The sequence below is a fragment of the Daldinia vernicosa genome, assembly GCF_022497035.1.
Source record: "Daldinia vernicosa strain CBS 139.73 unplaced genomic scaffold F5Y00scaffold_14, whole genome shotgun sequence".
NCBI classification, from domain to species: Eukaryota; Fungi; Ascomycota; class Sordariomycetes; order Xylariales; family Hypoxylaceae; genus Daldinia; species Daldinia vernicosa.
The window spans coordinates 142899-165361 of NW_025953930.1; the positions used below are offsets into that span (position 1 = coordinate 142899).

The 22463-nt window shown below is 48.8% G+C and overlaps 6 protein-coding genes across 6 annotated transcripts; 2 read left to right on the forward strand and 4 right to left on the reverse strand.

The window, feature by feature from the left end:
• Positions 1 to 1187: 1187 nt before the first annotated feature.
• On the reverse strand, positions 1188 to 2366 carry F5Y00DRAFT_232376 (uncharacterized protein). The gene is made up of 2 exons (XM_048007164.1): positions 1937 to 2366; positions 1188 to 1866 (listed from the first exon to the last, which is right to left on the reverse strand). The coding sequence occupies exons 1-2, from the start codon at positions 2044 to 2046 to the stop codon at positions 1758 to 1760; spliced, it is 219 nt and encodes a 72-aa protein (XP_047866427.1). The 5' UTR covers positions 2047 to 2366; the 3' UTR covers positions 1188 to 1757.
• A 5148-nt stretch (positions 2367 to 7514) lies between these two features.
• F5Y00DRAFT_232383 (uncharacterized protein) lies at positions 7515 to 9602 on the reverse strand. Its single transcript, XM_048007165.1, has 5 exons — positions 9323 to 9602; positions 9202 to 9258; positions 8980 to 9066; positions 8803 to 8925; positions 7515 to 8740 (listed from the first exon to the last, which is right to left on the reverse strand). The coding sequence occupies exons 1-5, from the start codon at positions 9407 to 9409 to the stop codon at positions 7949 to 7951; spliced, it is 1146 nt and encodes a 381-aa protein (XP_047866428.1). The 5' UTR covers positions 9410 to 9602; the 3' UTR covers positions 7515 to 7948.
• Positions 9603 to 9805: 203 nt separating this feature from the next.
• Positions 9806 to 13697, forward strand: F5Y00DRAFT_31634 (exocyst complex component Sec5-domain-containing protein). The gene is made up of 3 exons (XM_048013472.1): positions 9806 to 10434; positions 10505 to 12591; positions 12648 to 13697. Exons 1-3 carry the CDS (start codon positions 10101 to 10103, stop codon positions 13374 to 13376), a joined length of 3150 nt encoding a protein of 1049 aa, XP_047866429.1. The 5' UTR covers positions 9806 to 10100; the 3' UTR covers positions 13377 to 13697.
• A 119-nt stretch (positions 13698 to 13816) lies between these two features.
• Positions 13817 to 17065, reverse strand: F5Y00DRAFT_232386 (uncharacterized protein). The gene is made up of 2 exons (XM_048007166.1): positions 16337 to 17065; positions 13817 to 16279 (listed from the first exon to the last, which is right to left on the reverse strand). The coding sequence occupies exons 1-2, from the start codon at positions 16613 to 16615 to the stop codon at positions 14180 to 14182; spliced, it is 2379 nt and encodes a 792-aa protein (XP_047866430.1). The 5' UTR covers positions 16616 to 17065; the 3' UTR covers positions 13817 to 14179.
• Positions 17066 to 17351: 286 nt separating this feature from the next.
• On the forward strand, positions 17352 to 18545 carry F5Y00DRAFT_232387 (uncharacterized protein). The gene is made up of 2 exons (XM_048007167.1): positions 17352 to 17584; positions 17646 to 18545. Exons 1-2 carry the CDS (start codon positions 17467 to 17469, stop codon positions 18176 to 18178), a joined length of 651 nt encoding a protein of 216 aa, XP_047866431.1. The 5' UTR covers positions 17352 to 17466; the 3' UTR covers positions 18179 to 18545.
• On the reverse strand, positions 18546 to 21079 carry F5Y00DRAFT_232389 (uncharacterized protein). Its single transcript, XM_048007168.1, has 4 exons — positions 20431 to 21079; positions 20260 to 20367; positions 19495 to 20206; positions 18546 to 19421 (listed from the first exon to the last, which is right to left on the reverse strand). The coding sequence occupies exons 1-4, from the start codon at positions 20576 to 20578 to the stop codon at positions 18584 to 18586; spliced, it is 1806 nt and encodes a 601-aa protein (XP_047866432.1). The 5' UTR covers positions 20579 to 21079; the 3' UTR covers positions 18546 to 18583.
• Positions 21080 to 22463: the final 1384 nt, after the last annotated feature.

Genomic DNA, 22463 nt, shown 5'->3' on the forward strand with positions numbered 1-22463 from the left:
AGGGGATAGTAAGGGATCCCGCCGGCTTCGTCTTCAACTCAAGGCTAAAAAGTTGTTGTAAAAGGCTCCCTTGATCTTCTAAGTTAGGAAACTTTAAAATGGCTGCCGTGGTGGTCATATCATATCATATCGCCCCCTGCCTTTGGTTTACCAACAAGCTATCACGTCAACTACCGCCTGCCGCCCCGGGGACCGGGACGATAGAAATCTCCAATTAGGCGTCTACACAGCACGCAGCCCGGCGCTATCCAGTGTTACAAGCACGAAGCCACAGCCATGCCCACAGCGAAGCATCTATAGGATCATATCATATCAGGTCTTTCGGCTTGCCGTAGCAGCTCGAGACTACCTACGAAGGTGATAGTTTGCGAGACCAGCACGACGTCATCATCGAAGCACAATGGATGGTAGTGCCGACCTTTAACCCATTGGTTCAAGCGCCCATCACGATCCTCAAGATTGACAACCAGACGGAGGCGAGTATCATCGTTGAGAATGGTGGCAATGAGTGGGTTTCCCTTGATGTCCACTGTCTCTCTATATGCAGATAGGGGGTATGAAATGGGATGGGATGCGAAGTGAAGTGCTACTGCCGTGGGACGTCGCGTCGCGCGTCTAAGTGAGCGTACCATCACCTAACGTCGTAGTTGGGTAGGAATTTGACGCGGGCCCCTACTAATCCACAAGGAACCTCCGTTCAGAGCACGTTGCGCCGCTCTTATCTCGTCTAATACGACGGGGATCCTACCTACCTACATATGCTTGTAGGTAGCCATTGCAGCTTCAACGACGTTCGTAGTAGGTATCATATCATCTAGGTAGGTCCTCTACCCAATAGGTAACCCCCTATTGCAGTCCAGACCTAATGTAAAGAGCGAATAGTTGGGCCCCGGGACTTGTTCGGACGAGTTCATTGGCATGTATGTGCCTGCTCTGTTGCGTTCTGATTCAGCTTTCCATTGACGTTCTGCTAGACCCGTCTGGTTCGCGATGCGACGCCGATGATCTAGGAATCTAAGATGAGCAATCGAAGTCAACCCGGAACTTGGACATACAATTACTAATTTCTTCATGTGTGAATATGTATGATCGCTAGATCCGATTCGTCCTCATCGCTAGCGGTGGAATTACCTATAGGCTATCACGAACAACCAAAGTCCAATGGCAAGGTGCAAGCAAGCAATATGTAAAAAATAGGAACAGTAGTAATCAATTTTTTTGGTCTTTTATCTGTTTTACTTCTTTGTTCAGTTCGGTTCAGTTCAGTTTCTGCCCACGTGCGTCTGCTGTTGGTAGGTTTGGGTTTGGGGGGTCCGTTTCAACGCATTTGTCACGAATCAACGATTGATTCGCCTTGACGTCCATGCCTCCCTCCCCCCAACACCCTTAATGGAATCCATCCAATTGGATCCCGAATCGCGCCATCCCGCGTTTCCACGCCCCCCCTCTCCCTCTTCCCCCAATGTTCGATATCCCATATCATGTGGAAAAGGTACCCATTATTACAGCCGGGGGGTTAGCACAGAGCCGATGTGACTGACAAGCTAAGCTTTTCCCTCCCGCCTCAGCCGATCCAGAATAATACCGCATCAGGTGCCCACCCAATCTTCGTATTACCCATTCCCGATTCAGAACATAGACCAATTCTAGCAATTGTGCATAACGCTGTGTACCCTCGCGAGGCCGGACCGTTGGACGGAACGCGACGGCAAGGGTTCCCCCCTTGGATGGGGAGTTATTTCATTTGTGCAAGTAGTTTACTGCGACGAGGTGCTCGAGATCGAGCTGGTCGACGACCTCGTCGAGGTGGATAGGCCGGAATCCATGCGGGAGATTCCCGGTGCCCTTGTGCTGCGCGAGCGCTCGCTAAATCTGCGTGTTAGTCGTTACCTAAAGTAATAAAAGCTACGATAGGCCGGGGAGGTAGCAAACTCACTATGAGGCTCTGTCGCTGTGAATCTGGCATTGCCATTTGCCGCTTCCGGTCTTGATGGTGAAGCTCAGAGGCCTGGTGTCAACGATCTGCTTGATGTCTACGGAAGGCATGGTGACGGATGAGATTGTGAGTTATTAAATTTGATATTTGTATAAGTGAATGTGTTGTGAGTAGTCGTTGGCGGACTATGTCTTAGAAGGAACTGGTTGAGAATGAGAAAGGGGGGCTTTAGAGCGGAGATTGGCCTTGAGGAAGTGATTGATAGAAAGAAACACTCGAGGTGAAGAAAAAACGAAGGTTGTGAAGGAGACGACAAGGAGGCTATATATACTATTTACGAAACGACCGGAGATGCCGGTCTTGCCCTCAACCGCTGGATACGTGCTTAGGTAGCTACTTAGGTACGGAATGGTCGGACCCCTTAAGCTGGAAGGCCGGAAGTTGATTAGTCTCCAGTAATAATTAAGAAAACTTTCCTTTTGCTTGCTTACGTCACATGTTTTCGGAGGAAAGTTTTCGCTTCTAAATTCCAACCGGGGGGGGGAGGGCTCGAATTTCAGTAAGCACGGACCATATGACAGTAAAACTGATAAGATAAGCTTTTGACCAATCAAATTAGCTGTTGTAAGGGTGGGTAGGGGATGCACCCAATCAAATCAATAAACGATGTTGACAGTAAAACTGATAAGAGATAAGCACACGTGAGTTGACAGTGAAATTGATAAGATAAGACTTATAGCCAATAAGCGCTTCCCGTAAGTAGAAATATGGGCCAGTGGCAAAGCGTTACGTTAATCGACCAATAAGAGGCTACCGTGGCCAGGCTAGATTTCGAAAAGAGGGTCGGCTGTAAAGATTCAGCCAATCAAATAAGGTGCACGCACCCCACCGGAAGCCTCGGACTCACAGCTTGGTCACAGCTTGGTGAGCTAGCCAATCAAATCAAGTGCAGCCCCAAATTGGTGTTACCCAAAACATCAGCTTTGACCTTCAAGCTCTCTCGATAGGAGATAAGTCTGACGTAATCTCTTTCTTATATATACGGCACCACCCCCTTCTCGAGATTCGAGCTTTTTTACCTATTACACCTTTTACCTCACCACCACACACGTATTGCTTACCTACTAATATCAGGATATCGTGAGCTTCACTTTTGCTAATCTAATCCCCAGTGGGCTCATTTGCTAATCTAATCTCCAGCTGACTCCTATTTGCTAATTTAATCTCTCAGCAGCTTATATATACAATAACCACCCTATTAGCATTCAGCCTCTTTTTCCTTTTACACCTTTTTACTCACCACCACACACACATCGTTTGCCTGCTAATGTTACAATATCGTGAGCTTCACTTTTACTAATTTAACCCCTAGCTGATTCGTGTGATAATCCAATCAGCTGACTCATCTACTAATCTAATCTCTCACCACCACACACACATTGCTTACCTACTAATATCACGATATCGTGAGCTTCATTTTTACTGATTTAATCACCAGTGGACTCATTTGCTAATCTACTAATCTAATCTCCAGCTGACTTATTTGCTAATATCTCAGTAGCTTAAATATACAATAACCTCCCTTTTAGCATTCGGCCTCTTTTTCCTTCCTTTTACACCCTTTTACTCAACACCACACACATATCGCTTGCCTACTAATATCACGGTATCGTGAGCCTCACTTTTAAGCTGCTGCAAGAGGCTTGCCACGGCTATACGGCTTTGAAAAGGGCTGTCAGGTACGTATTTCACTTTACACCTTCTTTTTTAGCCTCCCTCAACACCATATAATCTTATTTTACTGCTGAAAACACGATATCGTGAGCCTCACTTGCCTGGTGTTGCAAGGCCTCGCACGAGGTTATTGAGAAGCAATTTTCAGGTATGCGCTGCTAGCTTAGCCCCTGTACCACGTGACTAGCTTGCTTATCTTATCTCTTACAGCTGACTCAATACGACGTTACCGTTCATCTCGCTCCTCGACACTCCTTTACTCCTACATCCTTTTTTCTAGCCATTCTCAACACCACGAATCCCCTGTCCCGCTATTTAGAAGGGAGTATCGTGAGCCTCACTTTTGCTTTAATAAGGTCCCTTTGAGATGCCTGGTAAGCTAGCTGAACGCGTGCTGTAGATTGGTAAGATAGAGGCCTGCCGCAGGCAATAGCCCGCTGCAAGCGCCCCCCGGGGAGGGCCGCCGGAGGCAACGGGGGGTATAGGGGGGTGTCCCCCTGTATTAGAAATATTAATTTTATATAGGGTAGCCACCCTGTATGTCGCTATCCTGTAGATCCTATTGGCCACATGCGTAGTTATGGGGTAAGTTACGTAGACTTTTTTTTCGCATATATGATATAATTAAATATATCACTTTTTTTCAATGCAGATAAGCAATTTAAAATCGTAACGAAGTTATGATTTTCATGTTATGACGAAAAGGTTTTCGTCCTTAAAATAGTGCTTGCTCGATTTTCACATTGTCTAGTAGTTATTATGATACCTAGTAAACGGCGCCGGTGAGTGATTTTGTTCCAAGACGCAGCCCACTTGTTGCGGCGCACCGGCGGCACTACGTGTTAAGCTTTCCAGGGGGGTGCGAGAATAAGGAAGCTCTAAAGCCCATCATGAAATATCCTTGTAAGTGATCAAGGATATTCCTGATCGTCATTTGTCATTTGTCGGCTCTGGGAATAGTTACACTACCCAGACCGCCTACCGTCTACCGCCTATCGCCTACACCCCATACGTGCACATAATACATACCTACACTAACACAGCTCCTAATGTACATGACGCCTCGCCATGGGGAAAAGATGAGCGTTGCCGGAAGTGTCACGCGACATATGTGAGGGTTATGCATGATGTAACCTGTACGTACATTGGTCGCCTTGAGCTTTTGGAAATTGGTTAGAACATGGTCGAGATATGCCCACCCCTCAAATAAGCGGTATCTGCATGGACCGCCATAATCCGTAAGTCGCGTGGGATTATCACAATTACTAGCTTTCTCTTTGGACGAAGCGGAAAAAGCCTCTTTGTTTACTAGGTTAGTCTGCTACATAGGTTGGCTTGTTGGCATGTGAGAGGACTCGAGCCTACCACTATGTAGGTAGTCCGGGTAGTTTGCTACATAACTGGTTTGCGATACGGTTCAACGATCCTACTGTATGCCGATCGCACACTAAAGTTTCACGTCAAATCCAATTCTCAGTAAGAAAAGGCTCACACAAGGCATAAAATAAGGGGTTGTTGTGATCTCGCTTTTCGATCTCTTAGAGCGATGCCGATGGCTGCTTGCGAAGAAATCTTGGCAGGCACAAGCAAGATTCAATGACTCCCGCCTCGGAAACTCTACATAGCACTCTAATGCTTGGAAGTCCTTCTAGAAGAAGTCGGTCTTCCCCTACATGATGTATGTACGGCGGGAATAATATGGCGTCGGCCAACTTTCGAAGCGTAGGTACCCTCTGACCCTACATCGTACATAGTGTACTTGCGGCTGGGGACGATCTTGTAAAGTCTTGGTTTTTCCCGGTGCCACGCAAACCCTGCCATCGATTTCCCCAAACGGTTCAGCCGAGACGCCGTGATTGGTTGACAAATCTCCAAGCGAGCCGGCTTCTAACCTTACTGGGACTAGCCAGGTACTTAAGTATTTGAATAAGATCTTATTCCCGCGCTATCGCCGTAGTCCTCCCTGAAATTTACCTACCGCGAAACGGATTGCTCGAAATTTGTGTGTACTTCGCACATGGATAGGTATTAAAGTAACTTGAATACTTTGTACGGATTACCTACCAACATGCAGACTAATATCGTACAAACCCCTTTGGGCGGGCTGGCTGAAGAACTGGACATGCGGAGTGGAACAGACTCGGTGAAGCCTCCTGTTGCCCGCCGCCCAGTTTGTCTCAGATCATCTCTTAGAGCTTACATTTTCCCCAGCCTTGTTATGGCGACGTCCAATTAAGAAGTCGGGCGAGGCTAAACAACGTGGATTGATCACCCGTGTATTACAGCTCAGACCGATGTTCTGGACCGTACGTAGTTAGTTACCAGCTCGATCTCGTCGTCAAACGTCTACGTATACGGTATACATACCTTCCAATTAACTCGCCACGAGATGGATACCTAACAGTACGTGTTGAGTAATACTGTTTTCACTTCTACTACTAGTTACAAGATGTATTCTTTAGCTCCAATCTCCAGGCTTCTTTAAGCCCTCCCCCCACACTCTGTCCCGAGAAACATCCCTGATAACCATGCCCCCTGCCCTACATACGACTGAGGCATTTCCCCAGGAATAGGCAATCTGACCATATCCTGGGGACTTGCAAGTTGTGTAGCAATCCTCGATCGTAAGCAATCCTACGGGCTTCTAAAGGAAGCCTAAGCCTACGCCCCTCTCCCGTGAGCGTAACCTGAGAACGCGAGCGGCTGTAAGCTTTGCCAGCCCGATCGATAGGTTGTATTACCGGCTCTTCGTATCGGTGGTGCTGTTTGCTGTTCTTAACCGCATATGAGTAGCTGAGAGAAGGCGTTGTGCAACTAATGCTTCCATTAAGCTGGCTGAACAATGCTGTGTGCCCTTTTTTCAGATTGCTACAGGTTAATTGAAACTTTCCAAACTCAGGGTCGTTGGGCTGACGCACATATCTGACGCGGAGTGGTGATATGTTGAGGGATAATCAGTCCATGTTTGTTATCTTGTCTCGCGTGTAAATCTACCGGCGGACTAGCGGGAAGCTATTCAGCGTGGGGGACTATTCTCTCGGCTTGATGCCCGAAACCCGACTACATATCCGATTTGGTGGGTAGGAAGACTATCGATAGCCGCCATTATTATGGTGTTGCCCGTGGTATACGATTATCATATAGAGTATTCTCTCGTGCATGTTCTTGGCTTCAATATTCGGGGTTCTGGTGCCAATTGTGTCTTGATAGCCTATATTGTGGCATGTAGATGGACCTATTGCCTATCTAGTACGATAGCCGTGATACGGTAGCTGCAATACTTGAGGATACTGTCATATTAGAGACAGGCTAGCCAAGTTGTGATACATGATATTCGACGGCTGGGTGGTAGGTATCATGAGAGATGAAACTCCGTTCGTAGACTTCGGCATACTGGAGATCGCAACTTACATCCCCGGGTCGAATGTGGCCATCTGGTTGAGCTTAGTATATACATCTGTACATCTCTATAATTCGTTCTAGTATTCGGCTTCTGGTCCCTCAACCCACCATGTTTTCTCTAAACTACCTAGGTGGTCTTCCGAAGCAATATCCGACGTATCGGCTAGTATTTCCCTTAGAAAATACCTCAGAATCGTACAGGATAGGATTCAGGACTTTCGGTGCACTCATAATCATGTGGTATCTTAGTACGAGTAGATGAATGCACATCAGCTTATGGATTTTCGTCGTATAAGTGAAGAGCCGGTCCTATCGTTTATATAAGCCACATGCACGCAATGATAAATGAACGTCCTTTTTAAGTTTGTATATGGGTTAGATACTGGTGCTGACTCGTGTTATTACGTTGAATCTTTTTGATTGGTATTCTTAGACTTATAACGGGAGAGGAACCTTGGCACGAAGCTGATCTAAGATTCCTATTCAGCCTTACTACTAGCAATGCTTGGCTTCAACGTTAGTTCAACTCCAAGCTTTTGGTGATATGATTTACAGCCGAAAACGACGTAGTTGCGGATAGTACCGCTTTTAGATGGTAGCGTGTTAGTACGGTAACATAGTCCTGGAAGTGAATTATGTTTAGATAGCTCGTATTCCTATTATCCCCTCCATCCAAATCACGAGACTGAAGTAATTAGGAAAGAATAGTTCAACGGCCCAGTTCATCACAATACTCATCCTGCCTAACCGGATTTCGGATCCGACTCGACTTGAATCATGCAAAATCGTTCCCATTGTTGTACACTCTACAGAGCAACCGCATATATCCCTCTAACAGACGCCACTATGGATGGATGATGGACCATGATGAGGTATCTACAACTTGGAAATAATAGCCGCCGCGTACTCGTGGGTCTTCGCCTTTCCGCCCAAATCGCCAGTAAGCGCCTTTCCTTCCGCCAGGGTATCGAATGTAGCCTTCTCAATTCTGTTTGCATAGTCGGTCAAGCCCATATGTCTCAACATCATCATGGAGCTGAGAAGCAGGGCGGTAGGGTTGGCTAGACCCTTGCCAGCGATGTCCGGAGCAGATCCGTGCACGGCCTCGAAGATGGAGCACTCGTCACCGATGTTACCCGAGGGCGTAAGACCAAGACCACCAATCAGACCGGCGCACATATCGGACAGAATATCACCGTACAGGTTGGGCATGACGAGAACCTTGTCGTTGTACGGCAGAGGGTCCGTAACCATCTTCAAGCAGGTGTTGTCTAGCAGTTCGGCGTCGAACTCGATGCTGGGGAAGTCCTTGGCAACGTCGCGGGCGGTCTTAAGGAAAAGACCGTCGGACATCTTCATGATAGTGGCCTTGTGTACGACGCGGACCTTCTTTCGGCCGATTTCCTCGGCGTGTTGGAAAGCAAATCGTAGGACGCGCTCGCTGGCTTCGCGGGTAATGAGCTTGATACTCTGGACGACGCCATCGACAACAACGTGCTCAATGCCGGAGTATTCGCCCTCGGTGTTTTCTCGGATCAGGACAGTATCGACATTGTCGTACGCCGTCTTGAAGCCGGCGATGGATCGGCAGGGTCGCAAGTTAGCGAAGAGGTTGAATGTTCGTCGGAGAGTTAAGTTAAGCGAGACGTGTCCCTTGCCGACGGGGGTCTTGTAAAGTCGATTAGCAGTGCGCGCGGGCATATAGAAATGTCCGATTATAATAGACTTACAGCAAGAGGACCCTTAAGGGCAACCTTGTTTCTTTGGATGCTCTCAATTGTCTCGGAAGGGATGGTAGTCTTTCCGTCTACGAGCTTAGGTGTGACGTCGACTGGTTCCCAGCTAATAGGTGTCTAAGAAGTGTTAGAATTAAGAATCTCGAGCCGAGGTGAAACTTGTCCACCAACCTTGGCAGCCTCGAAAATGTCTTTAACGGCTTGCGAAATCTCAGGTCCAATACCGTCACCTTCGATAATACTGACGGGGTAACGGCCCTATAGTTTAGATAATTAGTAGTTTTTCTAGGCAAATTGCAAATTGCATCGCCAAGTTGGTATTATTTTTTGAGTGATTTTCCTCGGCTGAATTTCACATTGGGGACATGTCGCAAAATGCGCTTGAGCACATACATCAGAACCCTTTACACCGGTAAACTTGGCGACCTTGTCCGAGTAGAATCTTTGGTTCTGCAATTGACCCGAGTAGTTAGCGACCGTGCTATCCAGGCTCGTGCTCTCAGTCAGCGCCCACCTGGAAAGATAAAGTTGCGGCGGCTCGAGGAGCAGTGGCCAGGCATTGGCGCCGCAAGGGTGCGGCGACCGCTCGAATGCTCAGCATTATATATGATTAATGGAGCAAAATATATACTCGTGGTAGGCTCCTAGAGGTAGAATTAAAATACTGGCACAGGGGGGGGGAGGAAGAGGTTGTGGGATGGATTCGCAAGAGGCGCTTTTGAGGCTCGGGTGGTATCGGACGGACGGCTGTTGCATCTGAAAGATCTGATAACAACAACCAGTGGATCTTTAGCTTGAGCCGAAGGAATTTTCAACCAGAGATTTGCCGACAAGCTACGTAAACATTCATATCAATCAATGAGCAAACAGGCACAGGGCAAGCCACTTCAGCTGCTCCCCGCCTACCCACATTGTGGCTTGCATTATGCCATTATCTAATAGCATGCAGGATCTATCCTTGTTCTGTCTTAGGCTGATGCACGGCTGCAACACTAACGGGAGTACCTCACCTTCACTTTATTACTATCACTTTACTTTATTTATGTATTACATAGCATCAATACTTCGTACGTACATGTAGCCAAACACCCTCATTTGGTTAGGTACGTCAATAACTGAATAATCACCAACAATTCGGTATGCTCTGAGAGTTTGTATAAGATTGCCGAGTAGAAGCATACGGCGATATTAGTACCATAAAAATATCGACGGATGGGAAAGCCATAGGAATCGGCGCGAGGCCATATACAACCGGTGGAAGGCATCGATATTGGGAGTAGCAGCGATAAATCATGGCCGAATTCGATAGGAACGTACTGGAGTTTTACCAGCTGTCTACACCATTTCCCACAGAATGGCCAGCCGAGAAGGATAAGAGCGATAACTCGGATAGCGAACAGGAACAGCAGAAGAAGCAGCAGAAGGTAAACCGCAGAAAGTCGCGATATCAGGCATTAGAACGAGCTGTCAGCAATAGGACTAGTATCGTCCAAGGATCCGAAAAGTCGGCAAATGGAGTGAGCAACTTGGTTCAGAAGGACGAGCCTGATCCTTTAGGGACGTCAGAAAGCGTCGTTAGGTCGTTAAAGCAATTGGGAGTGCCGGTCCAGGATGATGTCCGTCTACGTATGTTTAATGGAAACTAGATGACCTATCTAAGACACCAAAACAGCCAAACTTACCAATATTTTCATAGGAAATCGCTTTCTCTTATCCTCTACGAGTTTCTCCCCTGCCTTGTTCCTATCTCAAATGCATGCGACCGCCGATACCGAGTCCCTTTTGAACGGCCTCGATGTCCTATCCAAATCCATTGACCAGAAATCCGCATCCCTGAAGGTTCTGGTCGAGTCGAATTTCGAGAGATTCGTACGGGCTAAGGCTACGATTGACAATGTCTACAAAGAAATGAAGTACAGAGGTGTTGAGCCACCATCCCTGAATCGCGCTCGTGGACATTCGCGACATGCTAGTAAAAGTAGTTTCAGGAACAGTAGCGGCGGTGCGGCTCTGGGAGCAAATCCATTAGTAGCTCCTGTTCCCAACGATACTAGGAAGAAGAATGCACTTATTAAAGAAAGCGATTATGGAGTAATGGGTATCAAGACACCTTTATTAGATGTGGCAGCTAAAGCTGAAGATGTTTGGGGACCCGCGCTTGGCGGTCGAGAGAAAGAGGAGAATCTCAAGACCGTATCGAATTCGCTCGATCGATACAAGGAGTACATCGAGGCTAGTTCTAATATTGCGGATAGCATCAAGAGGAAAGACTACGAGGCCCTGGTGGAAGAATATACTCGGGCCCGGAGATTTGCGGATGAGGCTCGTAAACTCGTCGAAGACCTCGGTTCAACACCACCAAGCGAGACGCAGGCGTATCAAATTCTTCTTGCAGCTCGAATGTGGTACGATGTTGACGAGCAGATTCAACTGTTCAAGCGCGAACTATGGAGGAAGCTTACATCGCTTCATAACATATCGAGGACAGAGACTCTAGTTGGGCAACCACAAGATCAGCACATGGAGTTAATCAGCTTGTTACTAGAGCTCGGCGTGGACGATAACCCGATATGGGTATGGCTTTTGAGTAAGTATGACTACCTAAAGGGCAAAATTTCGTCGGCTGGTGAAAGGGCGAAAGTCGAGATAGAAGTGCTCCGACGTCGTCTCGCAAATGGCGAGAAGCCACCACCGCAGATGATGGCTACGCATCTCAAGAATCTTGGTCGACAGTCAGTCGAAAGCAAAGCCACTGGCTTGGATTCTGCTGACGTCATCGAACTATGGGAGAAGATGCTGGCCTTTTTATCGACCCTCTTGTCTGGCCAAGGCATTTTAGGAGAGGTTATAGAGTTCTGGCAGACAGTCGAAGGATTCATCGACGGAAAAGCGCAAAAGTCGTTACCCACGGGATATAATGGCGAATCCCGAGACCATCATAGGCTTTCCCAGCAGGGGACCGTAGATCTGCAGAAAGGTACCATCGAGTTGGTTGATATGATCCGTGCGCATGTCTTCGAGTTCTTTGCGGGTGCTCCGCCTGAAGATATCTCACTTCTCTTCTCCCCCCTACCGCCTTCGCCTGGGACGCCTAAGTCGGCAGGGTTAAGCAGCAGTACGAGAGACCCTCGTTTCAACTTCGATGCGAATAACCTTCCTCCGCCATCTCCTAAAAGGGGCGAGACGTGGGAAAAATTTGCATTCTGGCCCCCCACATCTAATTCAGTCAGTGGCGTCCACTACCTATCCAAGATGCTCAATCTGGTCGGTTCCGGAGCCTCCGAGATGGCGAGCATAGCCCCTGTCAAACAAGGCGACGCGAAACAGTTAGAGATGTTGAAGACTTTGGTTGGTGCCGCGCGCGAGAGGTGTGTCACTGCCCTATGTGCTGCTTGGAACAAAGACGCCGAGAACATTAAGTATGTCGAGGACTGGAAACGTTCCAAGGAGATGGGAGACGTCACACGCATGCCAACAAGCTTCGCCTCTTTCGAAGGCGCGTTGCTCTCCGGAATGCAAAAGATTCTCTATATCCCGGAGGCAATGTCTAAGCCGGGCTCGGGGGATATTGTCTCTGCGCCGACGGCGAAGCTGCTGCAGATGGTGAGAGGTCAGTATGTTACGACGCTCTATAAAGCGCTTAGCGGAATGGTTGAGAATGCGGAGCGCGCGATTAAGAAGGCGGATGACGAATGGACTACCGATGCGGATCTAACTGTGAGGCCCGGTAGCGAGAGGGTATCCTTGAGTCTCGGCTCGGAGACCGTCGACCCCGGCGATAGAGTGAGTTATTACCTTGGAAGTATACTACGGGAATTAGGACTAACGTTAGAATACAGAATGTCCGTATGCTCTTAACGCTCGGTAACCTTCACGCTCTACGCACCAAAGTAGTGCCCAACCTGAACGGCCAATTCGAGAACGCCTTCTCCGTCAAACTCACAGATGAATCCAAGACTATCAAGGACGTCCTCGGCCAGATCGACGCCCGCCTATTCCAATCCTACACCCGACCATCACTCGACAGCCTACGCAAGATCATCCGCGCCGGCCTCTCCGACCCCAACTGGGCTCCTCCCAAGCCCACAGAAGTCAAACCATACGTCTACGAAGCCCTGCTCACCCTAGTCCTAGTCCACACGCAAGTCTCCACCACAGCGCCCAGCATGACGCACCAAGTCCTCTCGTACCTCCTCGAGCAGCTCAGCCGCGAGCTCCTGGAATCCCTCAAGGCGCGCCCGAGATTCGACCTGGGCGCGCTCATGCAGGCCACCCTCGACGTCGAGTTCTTCGCCCAGACCCTCAGCCAGTACACGACGGAGCGCGCCTCCGCCATCCAGGGCGAGGTCTACTCCATGCTCGACTCCAAGACGGACAACCAGGCCCGCGCCCGCCTCCAGGACGAGCTCCCCGGCATGAGGGAGGTCCTCAAGAAGCTCAGGGAGCAGAGCCGTGCCCAGTTCGCGTGTTTTAAGAGGCCGCGCCGGGCGCCGGGGCAGGGGTCTGTGTCTTCGAGTGCGGGGAGTTCGGGGCCGGGACCGGGGATCGAGAGGATTGCTACGGGGTAGGTAGAGATGGCGGCACGTAGGTTTGTAGTTGCGTTGGCAGGTTCAAGGTTGTCGATGGAGTGGAGTGGAGTGGAATAAAAGAGAAGAAGCGTTTAATAGGTTCCTTAACGAAGCCTATCCGTTCTATTCACTGCACTAATGGGCGAGGGGCGAGGACGTGCATGACCTATGCATACTGTAGTTCAAGCTAGGAGGTGGGGAGTGAGTGATATTGGGGGCTTTCCAGCCCTATTGTAGAGATGGAATAGTAAAGCTAGTAGTTTAAAAGAGAAATGGAAGCGTTAGTAGCCGTCCAACAGAGCCGTATATGAATGATGTCCAAGGTGAAACTTTGTATTGTAACCTTGCTAACTTCTTAAATACCACTTAAATACCAGTCTAGTTGAAACCTGCCTAATCTCATAGCTTCTACATATCCCATAACTAGCTATTGTAAGTGAGTTGGATTTTTGCCATAAGCCTTCATGTATTGAGATAAGATTTATAAGGAAGTTCACACTACAAGAAACTTCATCCAAGTAACTAAAATATTATCTAAGAGTCATAGAACTAAATGAGGATGCAACTTTCAGAAAATAGATTCCAGAGTATTTTAATCTAAATTATGCCGACCCGAAACCAACCAAGGCTATGAGGCAAAAGACAGTTACACCGTGACCGATAAAACCCACGTGGCAGTAACATACACCAGATAGCGCCAAGTACTCCTAGTATGACCTTGCCAACCCTTCTAAAAGCCGATGAAAGATATCCTAATAGTCATATCCTAACACCGGAGTAGAATGATGAATTAAATCAAAGGCCTATTCCTCTATTGTCCCAGACTCCCCATCGATCTGGCCATCAACACCCAGAGATCGCAATCGTTGCGAAAGTAGGCCCTCAGCAACACCAGTATTGCCGTTAATCAGGCGGGCAAACGCATTGCCCCCATAACCTACATCACCCTTATTAAGTTTGTTGTATTTGTCAATTTGGGCGTCTGGCCCACCCGAACTCGATACATCGCTAGAGTACTGCGTGGTTGGCCGGCTGGTCTGGGACGAATCTGGTGACAAGGGGTCAGCAGGACCTGCGTTACTAGCTTCATCCACTATGCTCCTTATTCCACTATGCCTAGGAGGTACAGGTTCAACTGGCGCGTTATGACCTGCAAAATCTGATGCAAAGGGTTGGTGCGTCGTACCACTCGGGGGAAACTCGCCAGTCGTATCATACACTTGACCGGAAGCGCCGAAATGGAATCCGGAGCTACGTCGTCTAAACGCCTTATCAGCAGCCAGGCTGGCTCCAAGACCGGAACCTCCTGAGATAGGAGGGTGCATAACCCTGATCGGTTTGTAGCTAGTGAATTTGGGCTCCGGCAGAGAAATCTCATTTCGAAGTTTCTCTTTCCCATCGGGCACACGGTTTGCGAAGACAACTCTAATACTTTTGTACAAATAATACCGACCTTTCGAAGGACAACATATATGCAGATGGACGAGATACCTAAGAATTGGCCTGTCTGTGGTCTCGCTATCTTTCGTTTTAGGCATATTGTCAATGATCGGACCAGCCGAATAGCTTCGCTGGCGAATAAAAGTCTTTGTACCGGGCTCCATCCCCGCTAGATCGTACGGAACAAGAAATAGCTTGACAGCGGTTTTATTGGGGTTTTTGATCACAATCTGAACTTGCCCCTTCTCGGGAATACGATAGCTACCACCTGGTGGTGCCCTGGGCGAACTGGACCTACGTTTGGATCGCTGAGCTCTGCGCGGGTCACGCTCCGATGGCTCTGCGGGACGGTTGCCCACTTCCGTCTTATCGTCTTCCAACTTTCGGTCTAAAACTCGGCTTTGCATCTTTCGCTTTGACCTCGCTTCCTCTTCTTGATTCGGAAGGCCATTTTCCAAGTCGATCTGACCAACATACGGACTCGGCCCATCTTCAACTTTAGAGCGCCCGTGAGAGGAGCTGGCATAACTATAGAACACGGCAGGGAAAGGCAATGTCACATGGGACGGACATCGTAGGCTTGGCTTGCACTTACCCAACCCGAGTACGCCAATCTGAGCTAAGAAGTCGAGAGGCTTTGAAGGGGTTGTAGACATCCGTCCGCGTAAGATACTTTCTTCATAGGATCCTACCATAGAAGCGTGTTGGATGGGTGATATTTCCGAGCTAAACGACGGGCGTCTTGGCCGGAAGAAAGCAGGGGTCTGCGGTGAAGATGCGGCCGCGGGGAAATTGGGGGTTGAAGCGAGAGGCCGCCGTGGTTGATGTGCTTGGTAGGGAATTGTTCTCTCTTGGCGTAGAGATGGGGGCTGCCTTGGTAACGGGCTATAGGGGATGGCGTATGAATTTGAATAAGATGACATAAATGTGTGCCGGCGTGAATTTCCAGAAATGTTTGAACTGATATCAATGCCATCCATGGGGGATGTCAAATCAATATCGTCGTTACTTTCTGACTGGACTAAAGGGCTAGTAGGTGGCTTATAGATAAAGCTTGAAGAAATAGAAGAAGATAAAGGAGAAAAACCTGGGTACGTCTCGTCTGGCCTCCTCGCCGAGATCTGCTGGGTTTCGAAAGGGAAGCGAGTGACAAGCTTTAGAGGCGGACTAGTTAACCATGACTCACTAATACCATCGAAATCTTGCCCCTTTTGAGCTTGTTGGTGATCTGGTATGGCACTAGCATCCTCAGAAGATTCGTCATGTGTAAAATCACCACTATGAAGAGCTGAACGGGGACGCTCGATACTTAGTCCCTCTCGCTGCCTTGTCTCGTCATCCGAGTCGACGCTTCGCCTCTCCGGGGTTATTGTAGCTGAAGGTAGTAGAGTCGGTGAATCTGCCGCCGAGTGATTTGGACTTCGAGTAGGAGATGCTGGCTGTTGACCCCATATCGATCCGAACTGGTTCCCAGCCACGTTAGTAGATTGGAAAGTATAAGGTGAAATATGACTACCAACATGTCGACTTGGCCTCCAAGTTGGACTTTCGCCTCTCTTTAATCGCTCGATTAGTTCTGATCTATCGGAGCACTCGGTCGGTGAATTTTGCTCTGGCGTTTGAGGCGCTAAACCGTCTGGGATCGGACCTTCGCATAACTCGGTACTGATACTTTCCTCCGATTGCTTCCTCCTTAAGGCGCTGTTGTTGTGGAATTGATCTGCTGGTGGCGCCATGGTGGGCGCCGGCGACTGCTCCGCGGACTCCCTCCGCTCCAGGTCTACCTGAAAAGCGGGCATCGTCCACCCAGTTGTCGACCTAGAACTTGAAAGACGACGTTATGTTATAAGAATCCGAACATCTCCAACTGTTACTAAAGCAGTTTCTTATGCGTCGCTAAGATATGAACCGCTAGCAGTAACTGACTCGTTGTCTTTCTTCCATTGACTCATTTGATAAGATTAGCCGAAGTAGCACGGAACGAAACGAGATGTAAAGGGTCCGTCTTGCTTGACAAAGAGCTGTGTAATTATTGCCCTGTTCGGACTAGGAAATAACTACGTGTACGATTTGGAGTTGAAAGTTGAAAATTGAAAATTGAAAGGTGAAAGGTGAAAAGTGAAAAGTGAGAAGGTCCTATTATCATGAGACAGGTGTACGAGATTGAGGTAGGAAGGTAATGCAGGATCGCTTGATGATCCGGACCTTCCTCACCTATCAAATTATGACTACAGTGAAGTGTTACTAAGTTCAGCGTCATAATTAGTGGTCCATTTTATTCCGTTTCGCGCCTATTGAGGAAAGAGCGTGGCCAGTTTGGGACAAAATTAAGCCAGAATGAGGCGGTATTCGGCAGGGGGTTGACCGGTAATACGTACCCCCGTAGGGCTCCGGAACGAGCTAGTTTACCGGTAACACCTGTCTAATGTTAGCGCAAACCCCTGCTACGTCCACTGTGGATAAGTCCACTAAGAGCATGCAGAAGGGGCTTTTTTTCTCAGCGCCTCAGTCTCCACTAAATCTTATCGATATTCATCTCAACTTGTTCTTCATGTAAACTTTGTTGAACAAATCACCTACCGAATTGCTCATGAATCAGGATTAAGATCAGGGAATCCATCAAGAATTGACAACTTATTATCCACTGGTCATGGCACCTAAGAGACCTCTTGAAACGGATGCCACAGCCACACCGGCAGCAAAAAAGCTCCGCAAAGGCTTCCGAGTAGGTCCAGAAAACTTACCGGATGGTCCTTGGAGGAGAAAAGGTTTGAGATACCATGAAACTCTCATTGAATCGCTATAATGCTAACTCAAATTTGCACCAAGTTGATAAAATAAAGAGGGACCTCATTCATAAAGCAAAGGTCAAAAAGGCATACAAGAAGATAAAAGCTGCGGAGCAAGCATCTTCTAAACCTAACACTACTCCCGCCACTGAGGATACAAATGCAAATGCAAATGCAGACATAGATGTAGAAGCAGAAGCAGACCCACCATCGCCTCAACTCCACCCAGAGAGGCAGGCTATGCTGGACGTAGATGAGGAGCAAGCAGAGCCCTCCTCTCCACCTCCGTCAGGAGACCGCCCCCCGCGCCAGAGGAAACAGAAAGTCCGCAAGCCTGGCTATTTCGACAAAGCGGTAGCCGACGGGGACCGCAAAAAGGCGGAGGCTGAAGCGCGCGCCCAGGAGATTGCGAGACGGAATGCGGAGCGGGAAAGTAAGATCGCAGAGCGCGAGAAGTTTAGGAAGGCCATGGCGAAGGCACGGAAGCCAGGGCGAGATGGCCAGCGAAAACTTGGTCGTGAAAGCGGGTTATTGCTCGAGAAAGTGAAGAAAATGGTCGGAGGTGCGAAGTAAAAGGCTTCATCTCGGTAGCGACATCGTGGCTACTTAAGGACAACCGATCAAATGAACTATTCGACTGTCTTACGGTTTACCTACTGCAGTCAACCTCGAGGCATGGTCCACTTAAAGTTAAGCTGTACACCACTATATACAACAAGGTCAAGACATCATGAGATAATCTCAGGCAAGTTTGCTAGGCTTACTGCATCCATGCTGCGAAGAAGCCACAAGACGAAGAGCTCAGTTCGCGTGGGAAATTAAGGATTCCAGCCGAGTTTAGGTTATAGGGAGAAAACTTGGAAGCACGACCGATTCGCCTCGGTACGCTTCGCCTCATAATTCAATAAGTTAGCCTTTTAAGCTGACCATATTAAGCACAAATCATTATATTTTATTTATTCTCGTTACAAAATAATATTAATGTGAAAACTTCCTATCTGGAAGCTCTGGCCTCAGCCGTGGTGTGGCGTGTGGTGTGGGAACTGGAAGCTCGTATGTCCGTTTCACTTCCTCCGCGGGTAATTCCCCTCTCGTTATACCACTTATCTCTACTGGCTCCACCGGGGTTTGCGAAGATACAAACGTCGTCATCGTCCCCGGCGTAGTCGACCGCAACCGCGGCGAATCTTTCGGCCACGGCTCCGGTCTGTACTCGTTTATCGTGCTGCTGGCCCGGCTGCTTTGTCGACGACGTCTTCTTCGCCGCATTATAAATATAGCGGCGCCGATGGCCGTAAGAACCACTACTCCTCCTACAGTGCTACCGACGATAACACCAGTCTTTTGGGCCGAGCTCAGAGAGTTTTTCGGCAGATCTTCTGTCGTAGCAGAGTTGTTCATCGTACCGTATGTGCTTGAACTACCGTTAACGAATAGCCCTTTGAGCTCGTCGCTATCCCAGGTCATAGTCTTCATATTCCCTTGGGCATACCAATCCCTCACCATGGCGGGACTCTCATAATCCGCAGCATCTACGTCGTACGAATTCGTCCAAATCATCTCACTCATGTCGTAAATACCAAGGCCCTGTTTCCAGGGATCGCTCGTCATGTTTTGAAAATGAAGACCAGGGCCAGCGTCGACGCCCCCATAACTAAGCATCTGTCTCTTGCCCTTACCGACGACCGCACAACCATGGTCAGCACGCGGCGTACCGCGAGAATCCGATCTGAAGAATTGGAATCCAGGCAAAGATAGTACGTAGACATCAGAAAGAGGACTTCCATCGGCGACCGGTGAGCCGCCATAAATGAATCTGAATCCGGCCAACTGATATTAGCTCATTTCTTCCCTTATATAACTTAGCCGACTACCAAGGATAGACCTACATTTCATACGTGTTGTTAGGACCCCGAACACCGACGCTACAAGCTCGTTCGACTCGTGGCGGCGGTTCTCCCGTTGTCTTCTGTTTATACCACTTTCCTGTTACCGGATCGTATAGCCTAAGTGTAGTCCAACTAACACCGTTGAGATACTCGCTCTTTACGTCAACAGGCGCCTCGGTGCCACCAAGGAAGACCAGTAATCCATTAGGTCCGAATGGCACATATTCGGCACACCCGTAGATGCTAGTACCGTATTCCCCGAATGATTCCGAGCTATGATTAGCCCACTGGTTGGTCTGAAAATCGTATGATACCACTCCCTCCACAGCGTAACCAGGATCGGCCTTCTGAACCGAGCGGTCGGACTCCCGAGAAGCTAGGCCACCAAATGAATAGCCCGTATCGGCGCTCTGCGTAAATGATGCGCCGGCCGGACGTAGCAGTTGTGAGAACTGACGGTAATCGCCCTGCGGAAGCTGTGACCATGACCCGCCACCCGAGCCGTCAGCACTAAAATACCATAGCTGGTCCTCCGGCGGCGATCCGTTGTCCATCGTCTTTCCACCCCAAACATAGAAGGCACCCGGGTTATACGATCGGTCGGTCCAGTAGACTTGCTGTCCGAGAAGCGGCGCCGCCTTCGGGATGGCCCGAAATTCGACCGTTTCGTTTGTCCATGATTCGTTCAAGTTGAGGGAAAGCGTTGAGCTCACTGTTCATCTATTAGCAAATGCGTTATGCATACATGAGCGCTATTGAATGTACCGGGGTAGGAAGTGTATGGATCCGACTGAGTGCTATTCGACCCATTTCCATTGTTCTGCTGAAACATTTGACCGCCATCTATGTAGATGTAATTACCCAACGGCACGACTAAACCCAGAAGTTAGACCAAGTTCTTTTTTTCCTCCCTTAGGAAATTTCATCTTGGCTGACCTGAAGGATATCTATGTCGGATGAAACCGTCGGGGCCGGGGTTATCAACGGCGCGTCTGGTGAGGCCCTGTCCGTCGGCCGAGCTGATTCTTCCCAAACATCCTAATACCGCGAGTACCAGCGGGAAAGGCGAACGCAAGCCCTTCATTGGGGCGGTTTGACATTTCAGGAGGAAAGATTAAACATTATGAGGGATTCGGCCGGGAATATAGTAGCCTGGGGTTTCGAAGGAAGCCAAGGGGACGTGTAGGATTCCTAATTGGTATGGCAAAACCTCATAGTAGGCCACGACACCGGAAAGCTCAACTATCTGTATGTGCGTCTCGCAGTCGCTCGCCCCGAATCGACTGACTTGACTTGACTTGACTTGACTTACTAGGAGTTGGCCGACTACTCTCCTACGTAAACTACTACCCACAGAAGCATTACGAGGGCGGAAAATGGTTACCAACCCCCAAAGGATTACTGGCAACTTATGTAGGTATAAATGAGGTGAGCTGCCTAACAACGGCGCGGCGACGACACATTGGAACAGGGGGGTCGGGGTCGGATCAAGAAGACCCCCTTGCAGTTGAACATCCGGTACCGTAGGATCGCATCTCGATTCCTAGAGCGGTCTACCAATCAGGGCGCAGCACTAACACCAACTCGAACGAACCAGGAGGCTTTCCGCGAGTTCTCTCCAACAGCATGGCTGCGGCACCGCTAAATTGACGAATACCAATACGATTTCTTCTTACTTTCGGCGCCCCCAATTCTTCGAAGCTCGTCCACCAACTCGACTCAAAACTTAGGTAACCTATCCTTCACGTTCGTGTCTCGATACGTACGTTTGAGCATATGGTGCATCCCGTCGGGTTTCAGAAGCAGGCTGTCGTGCTGTTGGCGTACTAAACTCCATTCGGACTAATCACAGTCTTCCGATTTGATCCTTCGACTCTCAAGCGATCAAGAAAGGATCATTCCTGGGACGTTTTTTTACGTGCAGCTGCCCCGTAGGTAAAAGATCCTATGCGGCACTGGCCTAAGATCCTTACCCCTCGCCGTCGTTAGCAGGCCCAGCTAACTGTCTACTAAGTACTACCTAGGTAATGACCTGTTAGCCAAGCTACCTACCTAGTCTTCTAGACCAGGAACAGAAACCAACACTGGGTTTCTATTAAAAGAAACGAAGCTAGAAGAGACACAAGCCTCATAATTGTGCGCTAAAACGGGGAATTTTATCGCTGCCAAAGCCACAGAGATGTCCTATTTTAGCCGTCTACTGTCCAATCGCGGCCAGTTGCCGTTTAGATCAGGGGTGAAGTAAAGTAAAGTACGGTAAAGTAAGCGCTTCGATGGCAAGCAGCCCTGCCGCGTCGAGCTACTACACACCCTCCTACGACAGTCCACGCATATATTACACGCAGGCGAGATAATAACCGCATCAACATATCGAGACTATCAAAATCACATGTTCGAAACGGTATTTCTTTTGGATCTAGGCGACAAGATTAACGACCGTTATACTAGCTTCTTAATCAATTAATTGGCATGGTTCCCATAGGCACGAAGGAGATTTCCTCGGTGCAAAGGTAAGATTAGTGATGCGGCAATAGGAAGGTGAGAGAGTTGGTGGCTTCAGCTCGCTTAGACCGGCCGCGGCCCTTTATAGAAGTGGTAGAGTGGGTAGCATTGCATCGCATTACATCGCATCGCACGTCTACCTACACCTTACTTGCTTGCGTACCTATTATGCATGTCAGACGCAGGCTTACTTACGTACAGCCAGACGGATGCCAACGAGCAAGCCTTCCACGTTTTTTTCAGGACGCAGGCCATTGCTGCCGGTATCCGCTTCCTACCTGAGAGCTCGGAGGTTGTCTAATACGGGGTCTACATCGCGTTTATCGATTGCGTACAAAGATGGGCGTTGATCGCCTTCTCAAACTGACTATTGGACTGTTGTGGACTACGATATATCATCGCCGATTATTCTAACCGGCGCATAGTCCAACGAGCTAAGTAACTCACGTACTTTGGGTAGCCTCGTC